The sequence below is a fragment of the Mobula birostris genome, chromosome 7 (genome assembly GCF_030028105.1).
Source record: "Mobula birostris isolate sMobBir1 chromosome 7, sMobBir1.hap1, whole genome shotgun sequence".
NCBI classification, from domain to species: Eukaryota; Metazoa; Chordata; class Chondrichthyes; order Myliobatiformes; family Myliobatidae; genus Mobula; species Mobula birostris.
Genome location: NC_092376.1, coordinates 126,093,517 through 126,121,011, shown reverse-complemented (window position 1 = coordinate 126,121,011; position 27,495 = coordinate 126,093,517). Strand labels below are relative to the sequence as shown.

General features: G+C 41.2%; 1 protein-coding gene across 3 annotated transcripts in view; it reads right to left on the bottom strand.

The window, feature by feature from the left end:
* Window positions 1–856: 856 nt before the first annotated feature.
* Window positions 857–27,495, bottom strand: part of LOC140200809 (sideroflexin-1) — an 83,328-nt gene continuing 56,689 nt past the window's right edge. For 2 of the 3 annotated variants that reach the window (XM_072264430.1, XM_072264429.1), the window contains 4 exons: window positions 27,348–27,397; window positions 20,570–20,619; window positions 13,001–13,048; window positions 857–1,823 (listed from right to left, as the gene is read on the bottom strand). In XM_072264430.1, coding sequence (XP_072120531.1) covers window positions 1,727–1,823; window positions 13,001–13,048; window positions 20,570–20,619; window positions 27,348–27,397 — 245 coding nt within the window. In that variant the 3' untranslated portion in view covers window positions 857–1,726. The remainder of the gene's footprint in view (window positions 1,824–13,000; window positions 13,049–20,569; window positions 20,620–27,347; window positions 27,398–27,495) is intronic. The other variant, XM_072264431.1, reaches the window with a different exon arrangement.

Below are 27,495 nucleotides of genomic sequence, written 5' to 3'. Positions count from 1 at the left end.
AAATATAGTTTGAGCTGATATGTAGTTGCTGAAGCATTTGAGTAGCAAAATTACAAATCATTTTAAACCATATTTATATGTTAATAAGTCTTAGCATGAAATGTTAGATGTATATAAAAAAGGAACATGTTCTAATAGTTAGAATTAGACCTGGAGCCACTTGTGACAAGAAAAAATTGTCTCACATCATTTGAGAATAGGGACATGGATGAATACACAAACTGAATGATGAATTCAGAAACTGAAGGTGAAGAGACTGTAGTGTAGAGGTCAGCTGGAGGAAGACCATAAGATGATTAAAACACAAAAATGACTCATATTTGTGGCTTTGGAAACTAGAAACCAAAATAAATCAGATGAATATGGATGACTTTGTGGGACAGGAAAGAAGCTGCAATATTTGAGGTAGTACAGAATTATCGTGTTGTTAATAAGAGGCTGCAATTGCCATTTTATTCTACATTACTGAATGAATTTCACTCAACCAATGGAAAATCAGTTGCTCTGCACAGTTCATTAACATCTTCATTTGGAGATCATCAAAGATTCTATAGAAAGATAATAGTTAAATCAGTGGCACACATGAAAAAGGGTTGTTCCAAAAAAAACTGCTGTGTTTTAGTGCATGAACAAATGAATAGCTGAAGCACAATCAAAGAGGATAACAATCACTTCTACTTCATTAGCATTATCAGGCCAAAACAAATTTTGACATGGACAACTGCAGTCATTTCATTTTTATATCGAAGTTTTCTTCATTTACAACATCTGTGTAAAATGGATGACAGCACCATTAGTATTTGACGTGTGTTTTGACAAATAATTTCACACAAAAACTGTATTATCTTTTCTTGAAGTTTCACTTTGTTTTATTTTCCAGTTTCATCTAAATAATACTTTCATTGATTGAAAGATTGCAAAGACAATATACTTTTTGTATTAAAATTGTACTATAATCACGACATAATCTTAAAAATCCTGAAGGCATTAAATATCTAGGAATGTAAAATATTTTAAAGAATGTGCTTGTACTGCAACATTGTAGGCTTATTGCACATGCCAATGAAATCATTAAAGCCATTATCATCTTCTGAACAGAGATATCAAGTTCCATATTATTTCAAGTATTTAGTCCTTTATACTCAATCTGGAGTTTAAAATTTATTCAAGTGGCAGAGGCTCAGACAGTACATAATTTAGCTTACGGAAAATTACCTTCTGATCTTTTCACATACAGCCCTGAAACATAAATTTGAAGTGAAATGTTTATGCTAATTTCTAATACAATTATATTTGCATAACATTTTGACTAGTTACAAGATCTATTTTCTGTTCTAATCTAATTAGTAAATGTTAACACTTGGTATAACCACAAACACAGTACAAACACTAACAGGATGAATATAGTTGTAGTAAATGAGCAATGTAGTAATGTTTTGTGTCATGTCAGTTGATTGAGGTTGACACTGGTATAAGTTATTTTAGAAACAGACAACATAAATGCAGACAGCACAAACTGTTGCCTTTTTGAAACAGTCTTATCTGAAACTACTATCAACCATTATTAATTTAGATTAGTATTCTTAGATTATTAAATAAGGTTTCTGAAAAAAACTATGTAAAAGTACAAATGGGTTAAGACAAAAACACAGTTTTTAAAATTCTGTCACATTGAACTCACTACAAACTGGATTGCTTGGTGCTTTTCTTCAATCATTTTGTGCTTTTACAATCCTTTGTTGAAGTAAACACATTCCAGTCCATGGCTGGTCTCCTTAACTTTTTCTTGAATATCATGCTCAAGATGGCTCACAGACATAGAGCTGTAAGAAATTAAAGACATCCTTAGACAGTTACAGTTTATAATTTCCATAGAATGCCAAAATGTCAATGAACAGCCAGGTATGTAAATTTTCATTCAGCATCATCTTGCTTTACACCCTTTCCTCCATCACTCAGCTAGTTGGAACAACAAATCCAATTCTTTTCGTTTCTATCCAGCCATAGTACCCAGATCACCTCAAGTACTTTATACCCTTTCACTCCCATGCTACTGTGTCAGTCTTGTCAAAACAACCCATTGCTGGTTCTTTCCTCTGTCTGTATTTACCAGCCTTCAGCAATCTCATTCAAAAACAGGATGGTGGTTTCCACTTGTGTGATACCCATATGACTTAATGACTACTACAACTATCACTTATCTTGTTATCGTCAACTTTCAGACTGCTTTCCAAAATCCATCACTGAATGAACAGAAAATTTCTTTACCCAAACACTGACAAGAACAAATTCATTTTCTTTGGCCTTCATCACAAACTCTCATTTGTAGCAGCTGACTATGCCTGTCCATAGTAACAGAAGCTGTAAAGGCAGTCTGTAGCCTTTGTGTTGAATTTGATCTTGGAATGAGCTTGCAATCACAAAACCAATGCCTTCTCCAGATTTACTTCCTGCCCTGTTTCACACTTACTTCAGCTGTTGTACTGAAACCCTTATCCATACTTCCAGAACCAATTATTTCAGTGAACTTCTGGCCAGTTTCTCAAGTTCTAGTCTTCATTTACTTGAAGATACCCAAAACTTTGCTGCTTGCATCCTAGTTTACATGAAGTTCTGCTGACCCATTATATTGTTGTTTAATGTTGGCTCCCATGACTAAAGACTTAGGCTATGTCCACACTACGCCGGATAATTTTGAAAACGAAGCCTTTTCTCTTCGTTTTGACCCTCTGTCCACACTAAAGCAGCGTTTTCATCCCCTGAAAACGGAGATTTTCAGAAACGGTCTCCAGAGTGAATACATCTGAAAACGCCTAATATCTGTTGTAGTGTGTAAGGGGTAAATGGAAAGATTTAAAAATGTTGTTATGACAATACCACAACAATAATGCTTTTTCTGCTTCTGCTTGGTACTGCGCAAGCACTGCCGTACGGCTGTTATAACGCACAGTTGGTGTGAACGGCGTGAGAGTTAAATTGTAAAGTGAGCTTTTTTGACTATTTAGAAACGCTGTCATGACGTGCTGGAACAGATGGCCGCAGCGCAGCATTTCGTTGTTTTCTTGAACGCAACCCTCCACATAACCTAACAATTTCAGAACAGACAGCAAAGAGACGAAGCCAGAAGAGTTAGAAATGTACTCACCAAATACTTTGACCCATTGCTTACTGAATGAATAAGTATACTCACTTTGCCCTGTTTTCTGTCCTTGCTTGTATGAAGGTGGCTTACCTACTTATGCAAGTACTTCTCTGACAATAGATGTGTAACAGCCTGATGTAACATTGTATGGAAATACAAGATAACACTGCTTTATTAACAAGGTGCTTTATTAATGCAACAGAGTTAGTCAATTTTTCAATGTTCGTCATCAGCCAGGTCATACTGTCTGTGAACTCCCTGTCAGTTGCCTCCATACGCTCCAGTATTTGTTTTTTTTTAGTTTTAAGTCCTCCTGCGTGAGAGCCAAGAGCAATCCCTTTAAAGTTTTTCTACTCTGTAACTGGACAAACGCGCACCAAGTATACCGTTTCCTCTTCGTTTGTTTTCTGTGTGTCCTGCGCATGCCCAGTAGGAGCAGATTCGCCCAAATATCCGACTAATGTGGACGGAGATATTTTGAAAAACACTTAGTGTGGACGCCTGTCGTTTTTACTCGAAACCGGTGTTTTCAAAATTATCCGGCGTAGTGTAGACGTAGCCTCAATTATAAAATTATTATTTTCTGATTTCTCCATAACTTTGGCCATGATTTTTCTACATTTGCTTTCTTCAGAATACAGTTTCATTGTCTTCACTACCGTGTTGATAATGTTATATTCTACTACTGAGAAGGCATTCCTTTCTGCTCAGATGGCATATAAATCTATGATTACTTATTAGGGAATTCACAGACTCAACAGTGGTGTTGATATTTAAGGTTATTACACTGGGAGACAAGGCTGGGCTTTCCCCTGTTCAAGATGCTTATTACCTTGCATTTCAGTCCTGACATTTGTCCAGAATTGAAGATAGCTGACTTGATCTGTTTTATTAACAAAAGATTTGTATATAGAGCTCAATGTTAGAAGCAATAAATTGTTCACTGTTTTATCAGGCCACCGGTGGAAAAAACTGTTGTTAGATACGTAATTGCAGATGTAAGACCCTAAGACAAAGGAGCAGAATTAGGCTATTCAGCCCACAGTGGCTAACTTATTATCCCCCTCAACCCCATTCTCCTGCCTTCTCCCTGTAAACTTTCATATCTGAATAATCAAGAACCTATCAACCTCTGCCTTATATATACCCAATCCTCAGGAACTCCTGCAGTGATGTATTGGAGCCATGATGGTTTTAATTGCCACAACCATCTTTATATCATATATGATTACAGCCTCTGGAGGAGTTATCTTTTGATCTTCTTTACTATGTAGTCAAATACAGTATAGGCTCTCAATCCTGACCTGAAGCGTACAAACTGTTTTGCCAGAATCTGAGCTTTGGAGTAGATTATTTGTGAATATTTAACACAACTGAAATACTGATAGTTAATTCATGGTCAGTATGTTCAAATATGGAAAATTACATCCAGAATTTTAAAACTGGAGATAAAGGAGAATTATTTTTTTTTAAAGAAGTACTTTTATGGAGCCTCGTGGTTGTTCCTCTCCGCGCCAAGTGGCACATCGGGTGGCAATCTTGCTGTTTCTTTAGCATTTGTCTGCTTTTTACAAGGCCAAGTTGCTAGCTTGATGGTCAACCCAGCACGGATGTAAACTGTGCAAGGAGCCAGCCAGATTCAAACCCCCAGGACCATTCACCCCGAAGTCCAGTGTGGATGCCACAACACTATTGGCTGGCGTTATAGAGCCATGACATGCAAGTTAAGACAACCATGGCTAAAGTAAATTAAATAAAGCATTAAATATTTTTTGACAAATAAGTGACACCAAAACAGAATTAAATTAAATAAAGTTGAGATTGTAATCTATTTTAAATTACTTTTTCCTGGTCATTTTGGTCTGGTTAAAATCTCAGGTTGTGCCCTGGGCAAGCCAATTCTCTGTATGAATTGAAAGCTTTATCTGAACAATTCCAGGTAATTGACAAAGGCAGAGATCAAAAGAATGCTAATGTATCAGATTAATAGAGAGTCTCTTTACCTCTTGATTAAAAGTAACAGTTAACTCAGAGGTGGACCACTGTAAAAATTTGCCAGGTATTACATAGGATAAAGGAACAGAATAACATGATGCAGATGAAACTTAATTAGAAAAATAAGTTTAAGGGTAATGTACACAAAAAATGCTGGTGAACGCAGCAGGCCAGGCAGCATCTATAGGAAGAGGTACAGTCGATGTTTCGGGCCGAGACCCTCCGTCAGGACTAACGGAAAGAAGAGATAGAAAGAGGTTTGAAAGTGGGAGGGGGAAGGGGGAGATCTAAAATGATAGACAACAGGAGGGGGAGGGATGGAGCTAAGAGCTGGAAAGTAGATTGGCAAAAGGGATAGGAGGCTGGAGAAGGGAGAGGATCATGGGACGGGAGGCCTAGGAAGAAAGAAAGGGGGAGAGGGGAAGCCCAGAGGATGGGCAAGGAGTATAGTGAGAAGAACAGAGGGAGGAGAGGGAGAGGGAGAGTATATCAATTAAAATGTGTGGCCACTGGTATACTGCGTCCGGTGCTCCCGATGTGGCCTTTTATATATTGGCAAGACCCGACGCAGACTGGGAGACCGCTTTGCTGAACATCCACGCTCTGTCCGCCAGAGAAAGCAGGATCTCCCAGTGGCCACACATTTTAATTCCACATCCCATTCCCATTCTGACATGTCTATCCACAGCCTCCTCTACTGTAAAGATGAAGCCACACTCAGGTTGGAGGAACAACACCTTATATTCCGTCTGGGTAGCCTCCAACCTGATGGCATGAACATCGACTTCTCTAACTTCCGCTAAGGCCCCACCTCCCCCTGGTACTCCATCTGTTACTTATTTTTATGCACACATTCTTTCTCTCACTCTCCTTTTTCTCCCTATGTCCCTCTGAATATACCTCTTGCCCATCCTCTGGGCCCCCCCCCCCCCGTCTTTCTTCCCGGACCTCCTGTCCCATGATCCTCTCGTATCTCCTTTTGCCCATCACCTGTCCAGCTCTTGGCTCTATCCCTCCCCCTCCTGTCTTCTCCTATCATTTTTGATCTCCCCCTCCCCCTCCAACTTTCAAATCCCTTACTCACTCTTCCTTCAGTTAGTCCTGACGAAGGGTCTCGGCCTGAAACGTCGACTGCACCTCTTCCTACAGATGCTGCCTGGCCTGCTGCGTTCACCAGCAACTTTGATGTGTGTTGCTTGAATTTCCAGCATCTGCAGAATTCCTGTTGTTTCCATAGATTCACCATTCCCTGGCCAAAGAAATTCCTCATGCTTTTCTAAATAGACGTCTCTCTATTCTGAGGCTGTGCCTTCAGGTCCTAGACTCTCCCACTATAGGAAATTCCTCTCCACATCTACTCTATATACATATTTCAATATTCAATAGGTTTCAATGAGATCCCCTCTCATTCTTCCAAACTCCAGTAAATACACACCCACAGACATCAAGTGCGCATTTGTTAACCCTTTCATTCCTGGAATCAATCTTATAAACCTCTGGACCCTCTCCAATGCCAGTATATCTTTTCTTAGATATGGGGCCCACAATAACCCCAGTGCAATCTGACCAATGCCTGACAAAGCCTCAGCATCATATTCTTATTTTGATATTCTAGGCTTCTTGAAATGAATGCTAACATTGCATTTGCCTTCCTTACCACTGACTCAGTCTGCAAGTTAACCTTTAGAAAATTCTGCACGAGTCCCTAGTCCACTTGTACCTCTGATATTTGAATTTTCTTCCCGTTTAGAAAAGTGTAGGCCTTTTTTTCCTTTTACTAAAGTTCAAGGCCATAGACTTATTTGACTATTCTCCTAATATGCTTACAACACCGTGTGTCCGACAGAGTGATCAGCAGCACTGGGGCTCCACAGGGGACTGTCTTGTCTCCCTTTCTCTTCACCATTTACACCTCGGACTTCAACTACTGCACAGAGTCTTGTCATCTTCAGAAGTTTTCTGATGACTCTGCTATAGTTGGATGCATCAGCAAGGGAGATGAGGCTGAGTACAGGGCTACGATAGGAAACTTTGTCACATGGTGTGGGCAGAATTATCTGCAGCTTAATATGAAAAAGACTAAGGAGCTGGTGGTAGACCTGAAGAGAGCTAAGGTACCGGTGACCCCTGTTTCCATCCAGGGGTCAGGGTGGACATGGTGGAGGATTACAAATCCCTGGGGATACGAATTGACAATAAACTGGACTGGTCAAAGAACACTGAGGCTGTCTACAAGAAGGGTCAGAACTGTCTCTATTTCCTGAGGAAACTGAGGTCCTTTAACATCTGCCGGACAATGCTGAGGATGTTCTACGAGTCTGCGGTGGCCAGTGCTATCATGTTTGCTGTTGTGTGCTGGGGCAGCAGGCTGAGGGTAGCAGACACCAACAGAATCAACAAACTCATTTGTAAGGCCAGTGATGTTGTAGGGATGGAACTGGACTCTCTGATGGTGGTGTCTGAAAAGAGGATGCTGTCCAAGTTGCATGCCATCTTGGACAATGTTTCCCATCCACTACATAATGCACTAGTTGGGCACAGGAGTACATTCAGCCAGAGACTCATTCCACCGAGGTGCAACACAGAGCGTCATAGGAAGTCATTCCTGCCTGTGGCCATCAAACTTTACAACTCCTCCCTTGGAGGGTCAGAAACCCTGAGCCAATAGGCTTGTCCTGGACTTACTTACTGGCATAATTTACATATTACTATTTAACTATTTATGGTTTTATTACTATTTATTATTTATGGTGCAACTGTAACGAAAACCAATATCCCCCGGGATCAATAAAGTATGACTATGACTATGAATATGTCCAAGTCATCATGCAGACTCCCCGCTTCCTCAACATTACCTGACCCTCCACCTATCTTTGTATTGTCTACAAATTTGATCACAAAGTCATCAATTCTGTCATCCAAATCATTAAAATTTAACATGAAAAGAGGTGGTCCCAACACTGACCCCGATGGAACACAAAACTACACCTGTGTGAATCCCTGATGCATCTGGTGACTGTGATCTCTGTCTTGGAGGCAGATGTCAGAACACCTTTCAAGAGGGCAAACACTCACAAGGCATGAGGCCCTGATGGTGTACCTGGCAGGGCTCTGATAATCTGTGCCAACCAATTTGCAGGAGTGTTCAAATACATCTTCAATCTCTCACTGTTGCAGTTGGAATTTCCCACCCCCTTCAAAAGGACAATTGCACCAGTGCCCAAGAACAGCAGGGTGAGTGGCCTCAACGACGATCACCCAGTGGGATTCACATCTGCTGTGCTGATGTCTTTTGAGAGGTTGATCATGGCTAGAATTAACTGCTGCCTAAGCAAGGACCTGGACCTGGACCTGGACCTGCTGTAATTTGCCTTTCACCACAATAGGTCTATGGCGGAAGCAAACTTGGCTTTGGATCACCTGGGTAATAGTAATAACTAAGCCAGGCTGCTGTTTTTTGACTCATTGCTTCCACGAAGGAGGAGCCTGAAGACACACACTCAACATTTCTGGAATAGCTCTTTCCCCATCACTAGCAGATTTTTGAATGACAATGAATCCATGAACACTCCGTCAGTATTTTTTTCCCTCTTTTTGCACTACTTATTTATTTTTTATATATACTTATTGTAATTTTTTGTTTTTTTACTATGTATGCAATGTACTACTACCAGAAAACAACAAATTTCATGACATATGTCAGTGATATTATATCTGATGCAACATAGACAAAATGCTGGAGGAATTCAGCAAGTTAGGCAGCATCAATGGAAGTGAATTAACAGTTGACGTTTCAGGCCGAGACTCTTCTTCAGGACTGAAGGGGAAAATGGCAGAATAAAAAGGTGAGGGGAGGGACATGAGGATAGCTAGAAGGTGATAGGTGAAGCCAGGTGGGTAGGAAACAAAGAACTGGAGATGGAGAGGAGAGTGAAGTATAGGAGAAAGGGAAGGAGGTGGAGCACCCACACGGCAGGTGAGAAATCAATATTCATGCCATCTGGTTGCAGGCTACCCAGATGGAATCTAAGGTGTTGTTCCTCCCCCCAGAGGGTGGCTTCATTGTGGCACAAGAAGAGGCCACGGACCAACATGTTGGAATGAGAATGGGAATAGGAATTAAAATGTTGGGCCACCGGGATGTCCCGTTTTTGGTGGATGGTGCTGAGGTGCTCCATGAAGCGGTCCCCCCCAATTTATGACGGGTCTCACCAATGTAGAAGAAGCCATTTCGGGAGCACCAGATACAACAGATGACCCCAGCAGATTCACAGGTGATGTTTTGCCTCACATGGAAAGACTGCTTGGGATCTTGAATGGAGCTGAGGGAGGAGGTGAATGGGCAGGTGCAGCACTTTGGCTACTTACAGGGATAAGTTCTGGGAAGGAGATTAGTGGGGAAGGATGAATAGATGTGTTTAATGGTAGGATCCCTTTGGACAAGGAGAAAGCTGTTCAATATGATGTGTCGGATCTGGAGGCTCATGGGTATAGTTTATATGGACAAGAGAAGCTCTATGTTAAGGCGGGAGGAAGATGGAGTGAGTGCAGATGTGTAGAAAATGGAGGAGATGCGGGTGAGAGCAGCAACAAAGGTGTGAGGGAGGGAAACCCGAAACCCCACTTTTGAAGAAGGAGGACCTGTCCTGGAATTTGGCCCATCGAGTCTGCTCCGCCATTTCATCACTTCCCTCTGAGCCCCAATCTCCTGATTTCTCCCTGTATCCCTTCATGCCCTGATTAATCAAAAATCTATCAATCTTTGCCTTGAATATACTCAATGACATGGCCTCCTGTGGCAACGAATTCCACAGATTCACCACCCTCTGGCTAAAAAAATTCCTCCTCATCTCCATTGTAGATAGATGCCCTGCCATTTGTGAGAGTAAGAGTTCGGCATGGACTAGAAGGGCCGAGATGGCCTGTTTCCGTGCTGCAATTGTTATATGGTTACGTGAAAGCCTCATCCTGGGAGCAGATACAGTGGAGACAAAGGAACTGAGAAAAGGGAATAAAATGGTTTTTTTTACAGGGGACAGGATGAGAAGAGGTATAGTCAAGATAGCCATGGGATTCGGTAGGTTTCTCAAGCATATCGGTCAACAGTTTGTCGCCAGAGACAGATTCCTCACGATCACAGTTATTAGTTATTAAATTGTTCTGAAGTGTAGCTACTTTGTAATGTAGGATCATAAAACCAGTCAGTTTATAATGAATGTAGGTAGCATTTGTTCGCATTAAAATGATAGATGTAGAATCCACTATTTCATCCCCTGACATGGTAAATATTAAGGTTCTAAAAACTGGGGGAACAGTCATTCGGAATTAAAGAAAATGGAGAAAGTACAAAAGACAAAGAAGCCAATTTAACAAAATTAAATTGAGAATTAGCTGTAAAATACATGTCAAAAGTTATGTGTAGACTGTACCTGTGTCAAGTTTTAACTGGTCTGGTGCAAGCCTACTAATGGCTAAATATATTGAATTCATTTTCTCATGTTTCCATGGTGGATCTCTGGACCACTAATCTAATGACATTACTACAATAATGGGCCTAACCAAGCTGGCCTCGCCTCATTGTTTGGATTTGCTACTCAAAGACCCTGCCTACTGTACTTGCCAGGTTTGGATATGAAGAGTCATATGAGCTGACACTCTGCCGCTGGGTGGCAAGTGCTCAATCAGCTTATAGCTGAGGCCCTGTTCTGAGAATGAGCTGCTACCTTTGACAAGGCTGGGAATGGAACTTCTCCATCCTATCACTTTATTATAATAGTTTTTAAATGTATGATAATCAGTGACATTTAGAAGTCAGTAATAACAGATCAAGAGATATATGTTTAATTATTTCTTCAACCTCCAGATCTGGAATCCCCATTAAAATGAATGGTGATTTATATCCTATGCCAGCTCTGTCTGGCCTAGGTTGTGGAGAAGGATTTCTGAGTATGGTGCCAGGGAATCACAGCACAAATGGGCTCTATGGTTTGATTCCAGATGAACAATACATGTACTTGTCAGTTTAACCCTGACTTAATAAGTGCAAGTCTAGGAATCACCTGCCTGGCAGCAGCTAAATGCTGGTGGATCCCATTGGAACTGCCATTTACAGCCAGCACAATTCTACATAGTTGGAACTCCAGTGTGCATGTTATGTTTACTAAATACAAGTTGCTATGGTTATAACTCCCCTATACTTAAATGACATTTTCCTAGCCCCAAATACTGCACACCATTTTATCAGTCCATTGATCAATGTGTTTCATACTTCTCTGGTGTATTTTAATCAGCTTGTTAGGTATTAATAATTCTGAAAAGCAAAACAGAGCTCCACCAAAACTTTTGATACCTTCACCAGAAAGCCAGAAGTTAAAACAAAATGGAGCAGAACCTAAGGAGAAAGTGACTCAGTCATGCAGCTGGTAGAGCATCTCTGCCTCACTGCTCTAGCGATCTGACCATGATTTTTATTGCTTCTACTGTACATTACTGAGACTTACCGACAGTCTTGGTAACCTGTCCATCCTTGTCAAACCCCACGTCAAAAACCTTGGTGTAATATTTGATTCCGCCTTTAAGTTTGACAAGCAAGTTAATGCAGTAGTGAAAGCCAGTTTTTTCCAGCTTTGTACTATTGCCAAAATCAAGTCCTTTCTCTCTTTCAAAGAACTCGAGAAAGTCATCCCCGCCCTTATATCCTCCCGCTTGGACTACTCCAACTTCCTGTATACTGGGATTAGTCAGTCATCCCTGTCACGCCTGCAACTGGTCCAGAAGGCCACAGCCAGGCTCCTAACAGGTGCCCGGAAGAGGGACCATATTACTTCTATCCTGGCCTCGCTCCACTGGCTACCAGTACAGTTTAGAATTGATTTTAAGGTTCTCCTCTTTGTTTTTAAAGCCCTAAATGGGCTGGCCCCCTCCTATATCGCAGACCTTCTAACCCTTTATTCTACTTCCAGGTCCCTCAGGTCGGCTGACTTGGGGTTCCTGGCTGTCCCATGATCTAAATTTAAGTTCGGGGTGACCGCGCCTTTGCTGTTGTAGCCCCTAGACATTCCCCTCCCTATCAGATCTGCCCCCTCCATTGAATCTTTTAAGTCCAGGCTCAAAACTTACTTTTATTCATTGGCATTTCAATCTTCCAGATGTGGCTGATCTTTGGCTTGTGCTTAGGCTCATGTGTTTTTTATTTTATGCCTATAAGCTGTGTGCCTTGTTGCTTATATCTGTGTTTCTTGTATTTGTGATTTTAGCTACCTGTTATGGTTTGTACAGCACTTTGGTCAACATGGGTTGTTTTCAAATGTGCTTTATAAATAAATTTGACTTGACTTGCAGATTGGTAAATTAACTGGCCAATGTAAGTTGCACCCAATGTATAGGTGAGTACAGTAAAATTTCAATAACCCCCTATCCAGCTGTTTACAAATTCTGATGGTTTGGCATCTAACTTACTGGGGCCTGAATTCCTGCATTCTCTGTCCAATTACCAATGTTCCATTTCCAAGCTTCCTTTAATCTTACTAGTTCCATTGTGAAATTTGTTATAATGATGTGCAAAAATATATTGAGGAATTCATCAAATCACATTTGATAATGTGGAAAATCTACTAGTCTGGCACTAAAGTCCTGAGCATGCTGGATTATTAAGTTTTATCTGTGTAGTGTTGATGGGAATAAGGGGAGAGTAAATTATAGGGTTAGTGTAACTGAACACTATTATCAACATGAACATGATGGGTTAAAAAGCTGTAAGATTTGAACTTCAACTCCTTACATTCATATAAAGATAAAATATCTATAACAGTTCTTAAGATGCAAAACCTTACCAAGCATGATACACACGAACTGGTTTCTTACCTTTTCTGTGGGAACAATGCACAACAAAGAGGCGTAGCAAATACTAAGCTGTAATAAGAAAGATAAACAAAAATTAAAATGGATAAAAAAACCTAAATATTTTGTACATATATTTCATGCACAATTAGCTTAACACTAATTCTACCTCAAAAAAAATTGGTTAAGATTTTTGATTACAATTGTATTTTTGAACATATTATTTAAATTTTTCAGAAAATGTTGTAACTATTGGGGCAAGATTTTACACAGGCACACTTACCACTACTACTTTAATGCTAACTTCAGAAATTGTTTTGCCATTTTATGGGAAGCTGGTCTGGCTGGGAAGTTCACCAAATGGCAACGTAAGAGAGGATACGACAGCAGTGGAGCGGATGAAAAAACAATCTAAAAGATAATCAACGGAGCTTTGTAGAAACCAGCAGAGGGCCAATCCATCACGGGTAAAGCCCTCTCCATTACTGAGCACCTCTACACAGAGGGCTGTCGCAGGAAAGCAGCATCCATCATCAAGAACCACCACCACCCAGGCCATGCTCTCATCTTACTGCTGCCACCAGGAAGGTGGTACAGGAGCCTCAGGTCCCACATCACCAGGTTCAGGAACAGTTATTACCCTGAACCTTTGGGCTCCTAAACCAGAGCAGATAACTTAACTCACCTCATCACTGAGCTGATTCCACAACATATGGACTCAACTTCAAGGGCTCTTCATCTCATGTTCTTGATAATTATTGCTTACTTCTCTACTTAGTTATTTATTTTCTGTTGTATTTGCACAGTTCTTTGTCTCTTGCACATTGATTGTTTGTCTGTCCTATTTGTGTGTGATCTTTTATTAGTTCTATTGTTTCTTGGATTTACTGTGTATGCCCGCAAGAAAACAAATTTTGGGCGCACACGATGACACATATGCATGTACTTTGATAATAAATTTACCTTGTACTTGTACTTTGAAATTGAGGAGACTGTCAAATGCATTGCTCAAAGGGTGGGTAATTGGAAATAAGGCTTTGATTTTTGGACTAACAGCATAAGTACTAGTTAATGAGGGAAGTACTCCATTAGGAAGAGCTCTGTTTAAATCAGGAGGTAATCAATACGTGTAGGGGTTTAAACTAAAAAGGTGGGTCTGGTAACATGATGGCAGGGTGGGAATTTGGAAGTAGCAATTGCTGCATTGATAGATGCAGGAAAAGTTTTAGACAAGGTGAAATCAAAAAATTTAACAAGTCAACGATATTGAACAGTATAGTTAAAGCACAGAAAAAAACCTTGCCAACCTGTTTAATGATCTGGGCAATACTAGGCAAGATACAATGTCAAAGTTATGACTCTTTATTTGTTATTATGCATTAATGAAAGAAGACCAAATTATGAGGGAAAATTGTAAAATGGTAATAATATAGGCAATTTACTGGAAGCACTTACATAACAATAGGCACATTAGGAGCACAAAATGTAGTCAAGGAGTTTGAGCTAACCAATTCTAAAGAAGAAATATTGCAGAGTCTTTGATATTTCAAAGATAGAAATCAAATGCAAAAGGGGGCAGCACTGCCAGAAAGAGCAGCATAAAAATGCTGTTAATGAAGGATATCACTCAGAACATCAGTAAGTGGGATTGATATGGAAGGGAAAAAGAATGATAAAGAACAGAAACATGCTGGAGTGGAGCTGTTGGGGAAATCTGTACAATAATATTATGTCCAAGAACACAGTCAAGAAACTAGGTGCCTGCTAAGAGTCATGAAATAGCACTTACTAAGCAACTCAAGGTATTCAGCAATTAAAAACATACAGTGAACATTTGTTTAATCTAATATACAGTTCAGTGATAGGATACTGGCTAAGATGGAGAAAAACTTCCAAGCTTGTCCTTGCTAGGGATGTCAAAGACAATTCTATAATTCTCTTTTCTCATCCCATTCAAGTTGAAGATGGTTAAGCAACCATTGAAATTGTGAGCAGCTGCAGGATATAAAAGTACATTTTATAGAATATGTGTCCTCAAGTTATTTAGAGAAATAGTCAGATTATTTAGTTTCAATTGGGTAGATATAAAAGTTTGAGAACACATACCACCATCATTATAAAACTCTTGAAAGGACCTCATACACTGAAGGTCAAGCCCTGATCTCTCAATTTACCTCAAGGACCACAATCAAGTTTAATATCACTGGCATATGTTATAAGATTTGTTGCTTTGCGGCAGCAGTATGTAACAATAAAAACTATAAATTACAATAAGTATATATAATAAAGTAAATAAAATTAGTACAAAAGAGAGGAAAAAATTACTGAGGTAGTGTTGGGTTCATTGTCCATTCAGAGATCTGATGGTGGAGGGGAAGAAGCTGTTCTTGAAACGTTGAGTCTGTGCCTTCAGGCTCTGTACCTCCTCCTTGATGGTATCAAATAGAAGAGGGCATGTACTGGGTGCTATGGGTCCTTCATGACGGATGCCAGATTTTTGAAGGATTGGAAGTGTCCTGGAAGCTGGAAAGGTTAGTGCCCATGATGGAGCCAGCTGAGGATCAGAAGCCTTTTCTGATCCTGTGCAGTGGCCCCTCCATGCCATAGTGATGCAACCCATTAGACTGCTCTCCACAGTATTTCAGTAAAAATTTGTGAATGTCTGGTGACATACCAATTCTCCTCAAACTCCTAATGGAATTTAGCTGCTGTAGTGCCTTCTTTGTAATTGCATCAATATGCTGGGCCGAGGATAGATCCTCAGAGATGCTGACATCCAGGTACTCGAAACTGCTCACCCTTTCCACTTCTGATCCCATGAGGAGGACTGGTGCATGTTCCCTTGACTTCATGTTGAGTGCAAGGTTAGTGCTGTGACACCACTCAACCAGTTGATCTATCTCATTCTTGTACACCTCCACATCACCATCTGAAGTTCTACCAACAATAGTTGTGTTGTTGTGTCACGTGATCGGCAACAATGAATTATTAATTGAGGCAGGTTTTATAAAAACACTTATTAAACTCTGCTCAACAATAGCGAAAAAATATTCAAATGACTAACTTAACTGGAAGTTAACTACTATACGGCAACTCTGGAACAGTTCTCGAAGGCACACACTCATGCATACAGGTCTTGATAAAGTCAATGACAACTATAGCGTATTCATTCTGACTCAGAGATGAATCCCTGAATAATGTCCAGTCCACCGCCTCAAAGCAGTCCTGCAAGCGTTCCCCTACCTCCCTTGATCGTACCTTCATGGTCCTCACTACTGATGCTGGCAATCTTTAATCTCTGCCTATACACTGGGAGTAGAAGTGCAGCCAGTTGATTGGACTTTCTGAAGTACGAGTGTGGGATGGCACAGTAAGCGTTTTTGATGGTGGTATAAGTGTGTTGGCTCCTCTGGCTCCACAGGTGATATGTTGGTGGTAGTTAAAACAAGAACATAAGAAATAGGAGCTGGAGTAGGCCATCTGGCCCATCCAGTCTGCTTGGCCATTCGATAAGATCATGGCAGATCGGACCATGGACTCATCTCCACCTACCTGTCTTTCCCCCCCAACCCTTAATTCCCCTACCATGCAAAAATCTATCCAAACTTGTCTTAAAAATATTTACTGAGGTGGCATCCACTGCTTCACTAGGCAGAGAATTCCGCAGCTTCACGATTCTTTGGGAAAAGCAGTTTCTCTTTATCTGTCCTAAATTTACTCCCTTGAATCTTCAGGCTACATCCCCTAAGTTCTAGTTTCACCTACCAGTGGAAACAACTATCCTGCCTCTATCTTATCTATCCTTTTCATAATTTTATATGTTTCTATACAACCTCCTCTCATTTTTCCGAATTCCAGCGAGTACCGTCTCAAGCGACTCAACTTCTCCTTATAGTCTAACCCCCTCATCTTTGGAATCAACCTGGCAAACTTCCTCTGCACCAACTCCAAATCCAGTATATCCTTCTTCAAGTAAGGGGACCAGAACTGCATGTAGTACTCTAGATGCTGCCTCACCCTGTACATTTATTTTTTAATCTCCCTACTCTTAAATTCAATCCCTGTAGCAATGAAGGCCAACATTCCATTTGTCTTCTTGATAGCCTGCTGCACCTGTAAACCAACCTTTTGTGATTCACGCACAAGCACTCCCAAGTCCCTCTGCACAGTAGCATGCTGCAATCTTTTACCATGAAATTCTGTTTTTCCTTCCAAAGTGGATGACCTCACATCTACCAACGTTGTACTCCATCTGCCAGACCCCCGCCCACTCACTTAACCTATCTGTATCTCTTTGCAGACTCTCTGTATCCTCTGCACAATTTGTTTTTTTCACTCAATTTAGTTTCATCAGCAAACTTAGATATACTACACTTTTCCAGATCATTAATGTATATCATGAACAAATGCAGGCCCAGCACAGACCCCTGTGGCACACCGCTCACCGCTGATCTTAGAAACGATGTGCTGAAACTGGAGATGGCTCAAAGGAGGTTCACAAAAATGATTCTAGGATTGAATGGCTTGTCATATGAAGAGCATTTGTGGCTCTGGGCCTGTATTCATTGGAATTCAGAAAAATGAGGTGTGACCTAATTGAAACCTATTGAATGATGAAAAGCCTTGATAGAGTGGATGTGGACAGGATGTTTCCTATGGGGAGAGAGTCTAAAACCAGAGGAAACAGCCTCAGAATAGAGAGGCATCCTTTTAAAATGGAGATGAGGAGGAATTTCTCTGGAAAGAGAGTGCTGGATCTGTGGAAATCATTGCCACAGGCAGCTGTGGAGGCCAACTCTTTATGTATACAGGTGTCCCCCGCTTTTCGAACATTTGCTTTACGAAACCTCACTGTTACACCCTGTTTTCGCTTTCAGAAGGTGTTTTCACTGTTACGAAAAAAATTAGCGCGCGATAAAAAATCAGCACGCAAAAAAATCAGCGTGTGATAAAAGGCAGCGCGTGCCCCGAGCAGCTGCTCTCTCCCGGATTTGGAACGACATTCTTGCTGGCATTGCTTAAACACATGCCTGTGAGCAGTCGTTTGCAAGATGAGTTCTATGGTATTGGCAAAGCCTAAAAGAGCTCGTAAGGGCGTTACACTTAGCGTAAAACTAGACATAATTAAGCATTTCGATCGTGGTGAACGAAGTAAGGACAAAATGAGTTTGGCTTGTGGAAGCTGACGAACATGATGTTGAAGAGGTTTTGGCGTCCCATCACCAAGAACTGACAGATGAAGAGCTGATGCAATTGGAAGAAAAAAGGATAACAATCGAAACCGAATGAGTCATGATAAAGTACGACTTTAATTTTGAAAGGGTACGTCGGTTTAGGGGATATTTGCAGGATGGTTTGAGTCCTTACAAAAAACTGTGTAATAGAAAAATGCGTGAGCCTCAGTAGTCAAGCAAGCCTTCCACATCAGCCACAGCAGACGACGAACCTCGACCTTCGACATCGAAGCGGGCAGAGATTTAAGATGACCTGCCTGCCCTAATGGAAACAGATGATGATGAGATGACACCCCAGTGTCCCACCACCCCAGCCCCCAGGCCACGGACAGATACCGATTCGCAGAGAATGCAACGGTAGCCGGGACGCACCCAGCATATCTTTAAGAAAAAAGCCGAAATAAACATGCTAATTAATTGCCACCGACATGTAATTGTCGGCCCAGATCAGAGACGACGCAATCGGAAATCGGCACTGATCTGGGCCGACAATTACGTGCTGGGCGGCACCTAATTAATTAGCATGTTTGTTTCGGCTTTTTTCTTAAAGACGTGCTGTGTGCCTCCCAGCTACCGCTGCACCCCTGCATGTTTTGCGGCAATGTATCGCTCGGCGGCCTGGAGAGTGGGGGCCATTGCACCACCCAAACTCCGACTCAGCCTAACACACCATCATCAGTGTGCTCGGCGCTGTCTTCCCAATTCTGGTAAGTGATACTACACTGTACATATATTATTTCTACTTTATATAGGCTGTGTATTTTTATGTGTTATTTGGTATGATTTGGCAGCTTCATAGCTTAAAGGTTACTGGAGAGTGCTTGCGCCGTGTTTTTGCCAACAGCGCTTGTGTGAGATTTTCTGCCGACGGCGCTTGTGTGAGATTTTCGCTCCAGAGAACAGTTCAGTAATGATTGTGGAAAAGTATTTCTACTTTATATAGGCTGTGTATTTATCATATCATTCCTGCTTTTACTATATGTTACTGTTATTTTAGGTTTTATGTGTTATTTGGCATGATTTGGTAGGTTATTTTTGGGTCTGCGAACGCTCAAAATTTCCCCATATAAATAAATAGTAATTGCTTCTTCGCTTTACGACATTTCAGCTTACGAACCATTTCATAGGAACGCTCTACCTTTGGATGGTGGGGGAAACCTGTATTTAAGGCAGAAGTTGATAGATTCTTGATTGGTCAGGGCATGAAGAGATACGGGGAGAAGGCATGAGATTGGGGCAAAGGGAAAAATTGGATCAGCCATGGTGAAATGGTAGAACAGACTCAATGGACCAAATGGCCTAATTCAACGCCTATATCTTATGGTCTTATGTACATCGTAACATTGAGACAAAATGAAATGCATCATTTTGCATCAGAGGATTGTACTGGGGGCAACCTGCAAGTGTCACCATGCTTCTGGCACAACACAGCACGCTCACAACTCACTATCTCTAACTTGTATGTCGTTGGAATGGGAGAGGAAATTAGAGCACCTGGAGGAAACCCAGGGGGTCATGGGGAGAACTTATATCTCCTTACAGACAGTGCAAGAATTGAACCCGTCTGTAGGGCATAACTTGATGACCCACTGCTTCCTGGAGTCCAGTAGTATGGTCTGGGGCAGGGGTTCTCAACCTGGGGTCAATGGACCCCTCGGTTAATGGTAAGGGCCCATGGCTTAAAAAGAGTTTGGTAACCCTGGTCTAGAGGCAGATGGACTTCAGGTGATGCACTAAGATAACCCTGCCATTATACCCTCCAAACAGGAATATGACTGTTGGGAAAGCTGAAGGATGGGGTTTTGTTGGTTGTAAAATCTGTTATTGCTCTCAATAGTCTTTTTGTCTTTGAATCTGGAAACACAAGAACTATTAAAATATGAAATGAGTTTCGGGTTATTTTAAAAGTATTAACAACAAACTAAAGCAAAATTGTTACCCTATAATTCCCCTTAAAACCAACAGGATCCTAGACATAGAATCCAGGAAGTGATTCAAAAGCATTATGCCGGGAAATCCCAGCAAGACTGGGCAATGGAGCAAACTGGAAGATTCATTTCAGAATTGCTATATTCTATAGAAATTGACTATCCTATAGATTTTAGTATGCCTGCAGGAAAATAAATCTCTAAGTTGTATATGGTGACATACAGGTACTTCAATAATGGAATTTACTTGAACTTAATACAAAACTTATTGTTCAAAATTTATTTTCATTTAGATTGGTGATGAGCCATGTAAAGTGGAAATGTTCTATTAAAAACTACTAATTGGTAAGGTTGGTCTTTATCTGCCTTCACTTTAGAACTAATACAGTTAGATATATAAAAGAGAGAGATTTTAGGATTCTTCTACTCACCAGATTCCTACCAAACCCACTTGAATTGGTGCACTCATCCAGGGGAATCGCTACAAAAATGAAGGGAACAAAAATCTTATAAATATTCAGACTGCAAATCCATTTAATTACCAATAATAGAAGAACAAGGTTGCTAACTTTTGTATTGTTGACATACTGTAGAATCAGAAAGAACAAGCATAAAATTATTACTGTTAAGATCACTTTTGAATTAACTGGTCAGTTAAAACAATATATGTAAATATACCGAGCAACACACATAAAAGTTGCTGGTGAATGCAACAGGCTAGGCAGCATCTCTAGGAAGAGGTACAGTCGACGTTTCGGGCCAAGACCTTTCATCAGGACTAACTGAAAGAAGAGCTAGCAAGAGATTTGGAAGTAGGAGGGGGAGGGGGAAGATCCAAAATGATAGGAGAAGACAGGAGGGGGGGGGGATGGAGCCAAGAGCTGGACAGTTGATTGGATATAAGAGGATCATGGGATGGGAGGCCTAAGGAGAAAGAAAGGGGGAGAGGGGAAGCCCAGAGGATGGGCAAGAAGTAGAGTGAGTGGGATCCCGTTGGAGGTGGCGGAAGTTACGGAGAATTATATGTTGGACCTGGAGGCTGGTGGGGTGGTAGGTGAGATATAAATATACCACTGCAGCCAAAGGGAAAGATTTTCTGAAATGCTTAATCTATCTTTTTCTTCATGTTCTCCCCTACCCTGAGGAAACTGTTGTTTCTTTCTTCAAGTATGATTAAAGGTCCCTATTTTATTCTGAGTATGTGTGTAAATATTTAGACAAATGGGCAGACTAATAAAATATGTTTCATGTGTATTTCACAACTCGGAAAAGATTTTTACAGAACTAGAAAAATGGAAAATCAAAAGAATCATGCTTTCCTTGGCTTTCTCATATGCAGACCAAGCATAGCATGATCATGCGACACACACAAAATGCTGGTGGAACGCAACAGGCCAGGCAGCATCTATAGGAAGAAGTACAGTCGACGTTTCGGGCCGAGACCCTTCGTCAGGACTAACTGAAAGAAGAGATAGTAAGAGATTTGGAAGTGGGAGGGGGAGGGGGAGATCCAAAATGATAGGAGAAGACAGGAAGGGGAGGGATGAAGCTAAGAGATGGAAAGTTGATTGACAAAAGGGATACAAGACTGGAGAAGGGAGAGGATCATGGGATGGGAGGCCTAGAGAGAAAGAAAGAGGGAGGGGAACACCAGAGGAAGATGGAGAGCAGGCAAGGAGTTACTGTGAGAGGGACAGAGAGAAAAAAGAGAGAGAGAAAAAAAGGGGGGGGGGGGTAAATAAATAAATAATAAGGGATGGGGTGAGAATGGGAGGAGGGGCATTAACAGAAGTTAGCGAAGTCAATGTTCATGCCATCAGGCTGGAGGCTACCCAGACGGAATATAAGGTGTTGTTCCTCCAACCTGAGTGTGGCTATATCTTGACAGTAGAGGAGGCCATGGATAGACATATCAAAATGAGAATGGGACGTGGAATTAAAATGTGTGGCAACTGGCATGATCATTTTGGCTGTCACAATATATGTTTTAATGGCTAGAAAATAATCTTAGGAAAAACAAAAAAATTATTGCTTCCAGTAATTGTATCTTTTATTGAAAAATCACCATTTTCTAACAAGCTAGGTCTGCATCATTGAGATGTAGCCACATTTCTCAATTGCCATGAAACTAACATGCTCTCTGCATCACAGAGTCATTATTTTGCTTCTTGATATGCTTCCTCCAAAGAAAACAAGAACTTCGCGGGCATTAGGCCATTGTGCGGGGCCTATCAGCAGCAGCAACTGAGCTCGACGAAGGAATGCTCCTTGCAGGTCAGATGCAGTTATTTAAAACGAGAGCTTCGCAGGTGTTAGTCCATTGTGCGGGGCCTATCAGCGGTGGCAACTGAGCTCGACAAACTAAATAGAAGTACAGAAGGGATAAGCAGCGCAGCCATCGTCGGGAGTAGGCCAGTAAGCAAGAGCAGAAGCGAAAGGCTTTGACTCATTAAGGCTTCAGTGAAAGTGGGCTTCGGCGAGGTAAGTGGGTAGGTAGTTTTTGGTTTTCCTTTGCATTTTTTTTGAGGAATAGAGAGCATGTTGGTAGGGTTAGTATTTTGCTCTGGGTGTCAGATACTTTATACTTTATTGTCGCCAAACAATTGATACTAGAGCGTACAATCATCATAGTGATATTTGATTCAGCTCCTCGTGCTCCCTGGAGTACAAATCAATAATAAATATTAAAAATTTAAATGATAAATCATAAATAGAAAAGGGAAAGTAAGGTAATGCAAAAAACTGAGAGGCAGGTCTGGATATTTGGAGGGTATGGCCCAGATCCGGGTCAGATGTGGGAATCCTGGGAATCTTCCAGTATCCCAGATGGCCACATCTGCACCAATGGCACCGAGATGTAGCTCCTGAGAGACCGTGTTAGGGATCTGGAGCTGTGGCTTGATGTCCTACAGCTTATTAGGGAGAGTGAACAGGAGATACAGAGGAGCTACAGGGAGTTAGTCACCTCAAGGCAGCAGGAGTTAGATAAGTGGATGATGGTCAGGGAAGTGAAGGGAAGAGCTCAAATAGTAGAGAACACCTCTGTGGCCACTCCCCCTCAGTAATCGTTATCTCATTTTGGATGCAGTTCGGGGGAATGACCAGATAGAAGACAACCATGGAGATTGGGTCTCTGGCACTGGGCCTGGTTCCATGGTGCAGAAAGGAAAGAGGAAGATGAGAAATGCAGTAATCATAAGGGATTCCATAGTGAGGGGAACAGACAGGAGGTTCTATCAGCCTGATAGTGATACCCGCATGGTGTGTTGCCTCCCAGGTGCCAGGGTTCGGGATGTCTCGGATCGGGTGCAGAGTATTCTTAAGAGAGAGGGTGAACAGCCAGAAGTCCTGGTACATGTTGGTACCAATGACATAGGTAGAAAAAGGGAGGAGGTCCTGAAGAGGGAACTCAGGAAGTTAGGTAGGAAGCTGAAAAGCAGGACCTCCAGGGTAGTAATCTCAGGATTGCTGCCTGTGCCACATTCTAGCGAGTGCAAGAATAGCATGATCAGGCATATTAATGTGTGGCTGAGAGACTGGTGTAGGGGGCAGGACTTCAGATTCCTGGGTCATTGGGGGAGGTACAACCTGTACAAAAAGGATGGGTTACACTTGAACCCAAAGGGGTCTAATATCCTAGCAGGCAGGCATAATAGAGCTGTTAGGGAGGGTTTAAACTAATTTGGCAGGGAGATGGGAACTGGAGTGATAGGGTTGAGGAAGGGGAAAACAGAACTAATTCAAAGATAGCCTGCAACAGAGATTATAGAAAGAACAGGTAGGAGATGAGGCATAATCACAGCCAGTAGCATGAGTTACAGAGCAATAGAGGTGTGGTGCTGTTAAAACAGAAAGCAACAAATACTGGACTGAAAGTGTTATACTTGAATGCATGCAGCATAAGGAATAGAATGGACAATCTCGAAATTCAGTTACAGATTGGCAAATATGATGTTGTGGCCATCTCTGAAACTTGGCTAAAGGATGGCTGCCATTGGGAGCTGAACGTCCAAGGACATACGGTGTTTCTGAAAGATAGGTTAGTAGGCAGAGGGGGTGTTGTGGCTCTGTGTATAAGAAATAATATTAAATCATTAGAAAGAGATGACATAAGATTGGAAGGTATAGAGTCACTATGGCTTGAGTTAAGAACTGGCAAGGGTAAAAGGACCCTAATGGCAGTTGTATACAGGCCTCCAAACAGCAGCCGGGATGTGGATTACAAATTATAGCAGGAGATAGAAAAGGCAGATCAGAAAGGCAATGTCATGATAATAGTCGGGGAGTTTAGCATGAAAGTGGATTGGGAAAACCAGGTCAGTACTGGACCTCTAGAAAGAGAGAATTTGTAGAATGTCTAAGGGATGGCTTTTTAGAACATCTTGTTGTTGAGCCCACTAGGGGATCAGCTGTGCTGGATTGGGTGTTGTGCAATGACCTGGAGGTGATAAGAGAGCTTAAGGTTAAGGAACCCTTAGGGAACAATAATCACAATAATGATCGAGTTCACATTGAAATTTGAGAGGGCAAAGATAAAATCCAATGTGTCAGTATTTCAGTGGAACAAAGGAAATTACAATGGCATGAGAGGGGAACTGGCCAAAGTTGACTGGAAAGGGACATTTGCAGGAAGGACAGCAGAGCAGCAATGGTTAGAGTTTCTGTGAAAAATAAGGGAAGTGCAAGACAGATATATTCCAAATAAGAAGAAATTTTCAAAAGGGAAGAAGGACACTAGAAGTCAGAGCCAGAGTAAAAGCAAAGAAGAGGGCATGCAAGGAAGCCAGAGCTAGTGGGAAGATAGAGGATTGGGAAGCTTTTAAAAACTTGCAGAAGGAAACTAAGAAGGTCATTAGGAAGGAAAAGATAAATTATGAAAGGAAGCTGGTGACTAATATCCAAGAAGATACTAAAAGCTTTTTTAAATATATAAAGGGTAAAAGAGAGTCGAGGGTAGATACAGGACCAACAGAAAATGACGCTGGAGATATTGTAATGAGAGATGCAGAAATCTTAACAGTGGAAGACATTTGCAGTGTACCAGACATTCAAGAGTGTCAGGGAAGTGAAGTTTGTGCAGTGAAAATTACAACTGAGAAGGTGCTCAGGAAGCTTAATGGTCTGAGGGTGGGCAAATCTCCTGGACCTGATGGAATGCACCCTCGGGTTCTGAAGGAAGGAGCTGGAGAGATTGCAGAGGCATTAATGATGATCTTTCAAGAATTGATAGATTCTGGCATTGTAGCGGATGACTAAAAAATTGAAGATGTTACTCTGCTATTTCAGAAGGGTGGGAGGCAGCAGAAAGGAAACTATAAACCTGTTTGCCTGACATCAGTGGTTGGGAAGTTGTTGGAATCGATTGTTAGGGATGAGATCATGGAGTACCTGGAGGCACATGATAAGATAGGCCAAAGCCATCATGGTTTCCTGAAAAGAAAATCCTGCCTGACAAACCTACTGCAATTCTTTGAGGAAATTATAAACAGGGTAGACAAAGGAGATGCAGTAGACATGGTGCACTTGGATTTTCAGAAGGCCTTTGACAAGGTGCCGTATATGAGGCTGCTTAGTAGCATGGGTGGAGTACTGGCTGGTCAGCAGAAAACAAGAGAATGGGAATAAAGGGATCCTATTCTGGCTGGCTGGCTGGCTGCTGGCTACCAGTGGAGTTCCACAGGGGATGGTGTTGGGACCACTGCTTTTTATTATGTATGTCAATGATTTGGACTATGGTATTAATGGATTTGTGGCTAAATTTGCCAATGACACAAAGATAGGTGGAGGAGTGGGTAGTGTTGAGGAAACAGGAAGCCTGCAGAGAGATTTAAATAGTTTAGAGGAATGAGCAAAGAAGTGGCAAATGAAATACAATATTGGAAAGTGTATAGTGATGCACTTTGGTGGAAGAAATAAACGGGTAGACTATTATTTAGATAGGGAGAGAATTCAAAATGAAGAGATGCAAAGGGACTTGGGAGTCCTTGTGCAAGATACCCTAAAGGTTAACCTCTAGGTTGAGTCAGTGATGAAAAAGGTAAGTGCAATGTTGGCATTCATTTCTGGAGGTAAAGAAGATAAGAGCAAGGATGTGATGTTGAGGCTCTATAAGGCAGTCATGAGACCATACTTGGAGTATTGTATGCAGTTTTGGGCTCCTTGTTTTAGAAAGGATATACTGACATTGGAGAGGGTTCAGAGAAGGTTCACAAGAATGATTCCAGGAATGAAAGGGTTACTGTATGAGGAACATCTGGCAGCTCTTGGGCTATATTCCCTGGAGTTCAGGAGGATGAGGGGGGAATCTCGTAGAAACATTCCGAATATTAAAAGGCCTGAACAGACTAGATATGGCAAAGTTATTTCCCATGGTAGGAGATTCTAGGACAAGAGGGCACGGCTTTAGGATTGAAGGACGTCCATTTAGAACAGAGAGGCGGAGAAATTACTTCAGTCCAAGGGTGGCAAATCTGTGGAATTTGTTGCCATGAGCGGCTGTGGAGGCCAAGTCATTGGGTTTATTTAAGGCAGAGATAGATAGGTTCTTGATTAGCCAGGGCATCAAAGGGTGAAGGCAGGGGAGTGGGGATGACTGGAAGAACTGGATCAGCCCATGATTGAATGGTGGAGCAGATTCAATGGGCCAAATGGCCTACTTCTGCTCCTATATCTTATGGTCTAAGATAATGCATTGCTAGCTGACTGCATAATTACATCAATGTGCACAGATCTGAATTTCCTTCAGCATGTATTTTTATCCTGCTCTTCTGTATCAATAAAATATGGACTTTTATCTCTCCCTTCAGAAGACCACCAATTTAGAGTTAAGCAAAACAAGAATTACAATTACATTAATTTAATCCATTGTATTGCATATCATCATGCTAGTAAAACATCTTTCTTTTCTCATTTTCATTTGGAAGTTGGGTTTTTAGGCACTCTAGGTTTAATTAGGCTCATAGTACCAGGTTCTAATAATTTTAAATTTATTTTCAAAATGGTTTCATCTGCATTGTACACACGATGGATTACATGAAACTTTTTTTAAAAAGATTTTAATTCATTATAAAATACTTCATGCATCTCCAGAGTAAAAAGCTAGTCTTGTATTGCGTAATGATTGATTCTTTCAAAGTAGCAGCAAACTAAATATTGATGAACATTGTAGAATGATAAATAGTAGTAAAGACAACTTCAAAAGAAACCTACCTTTAAAAAGGCTTTCCTTTCCAATGTATTCATTATAAATGGAGGGATAGCTAAAAATAATAATTAAAGAAAAGTCCATACACTACATTGTTCACAGTTTAAGACAGAACAAGCATTAAGTTTTAGCAACAACATGATTCAATATTAT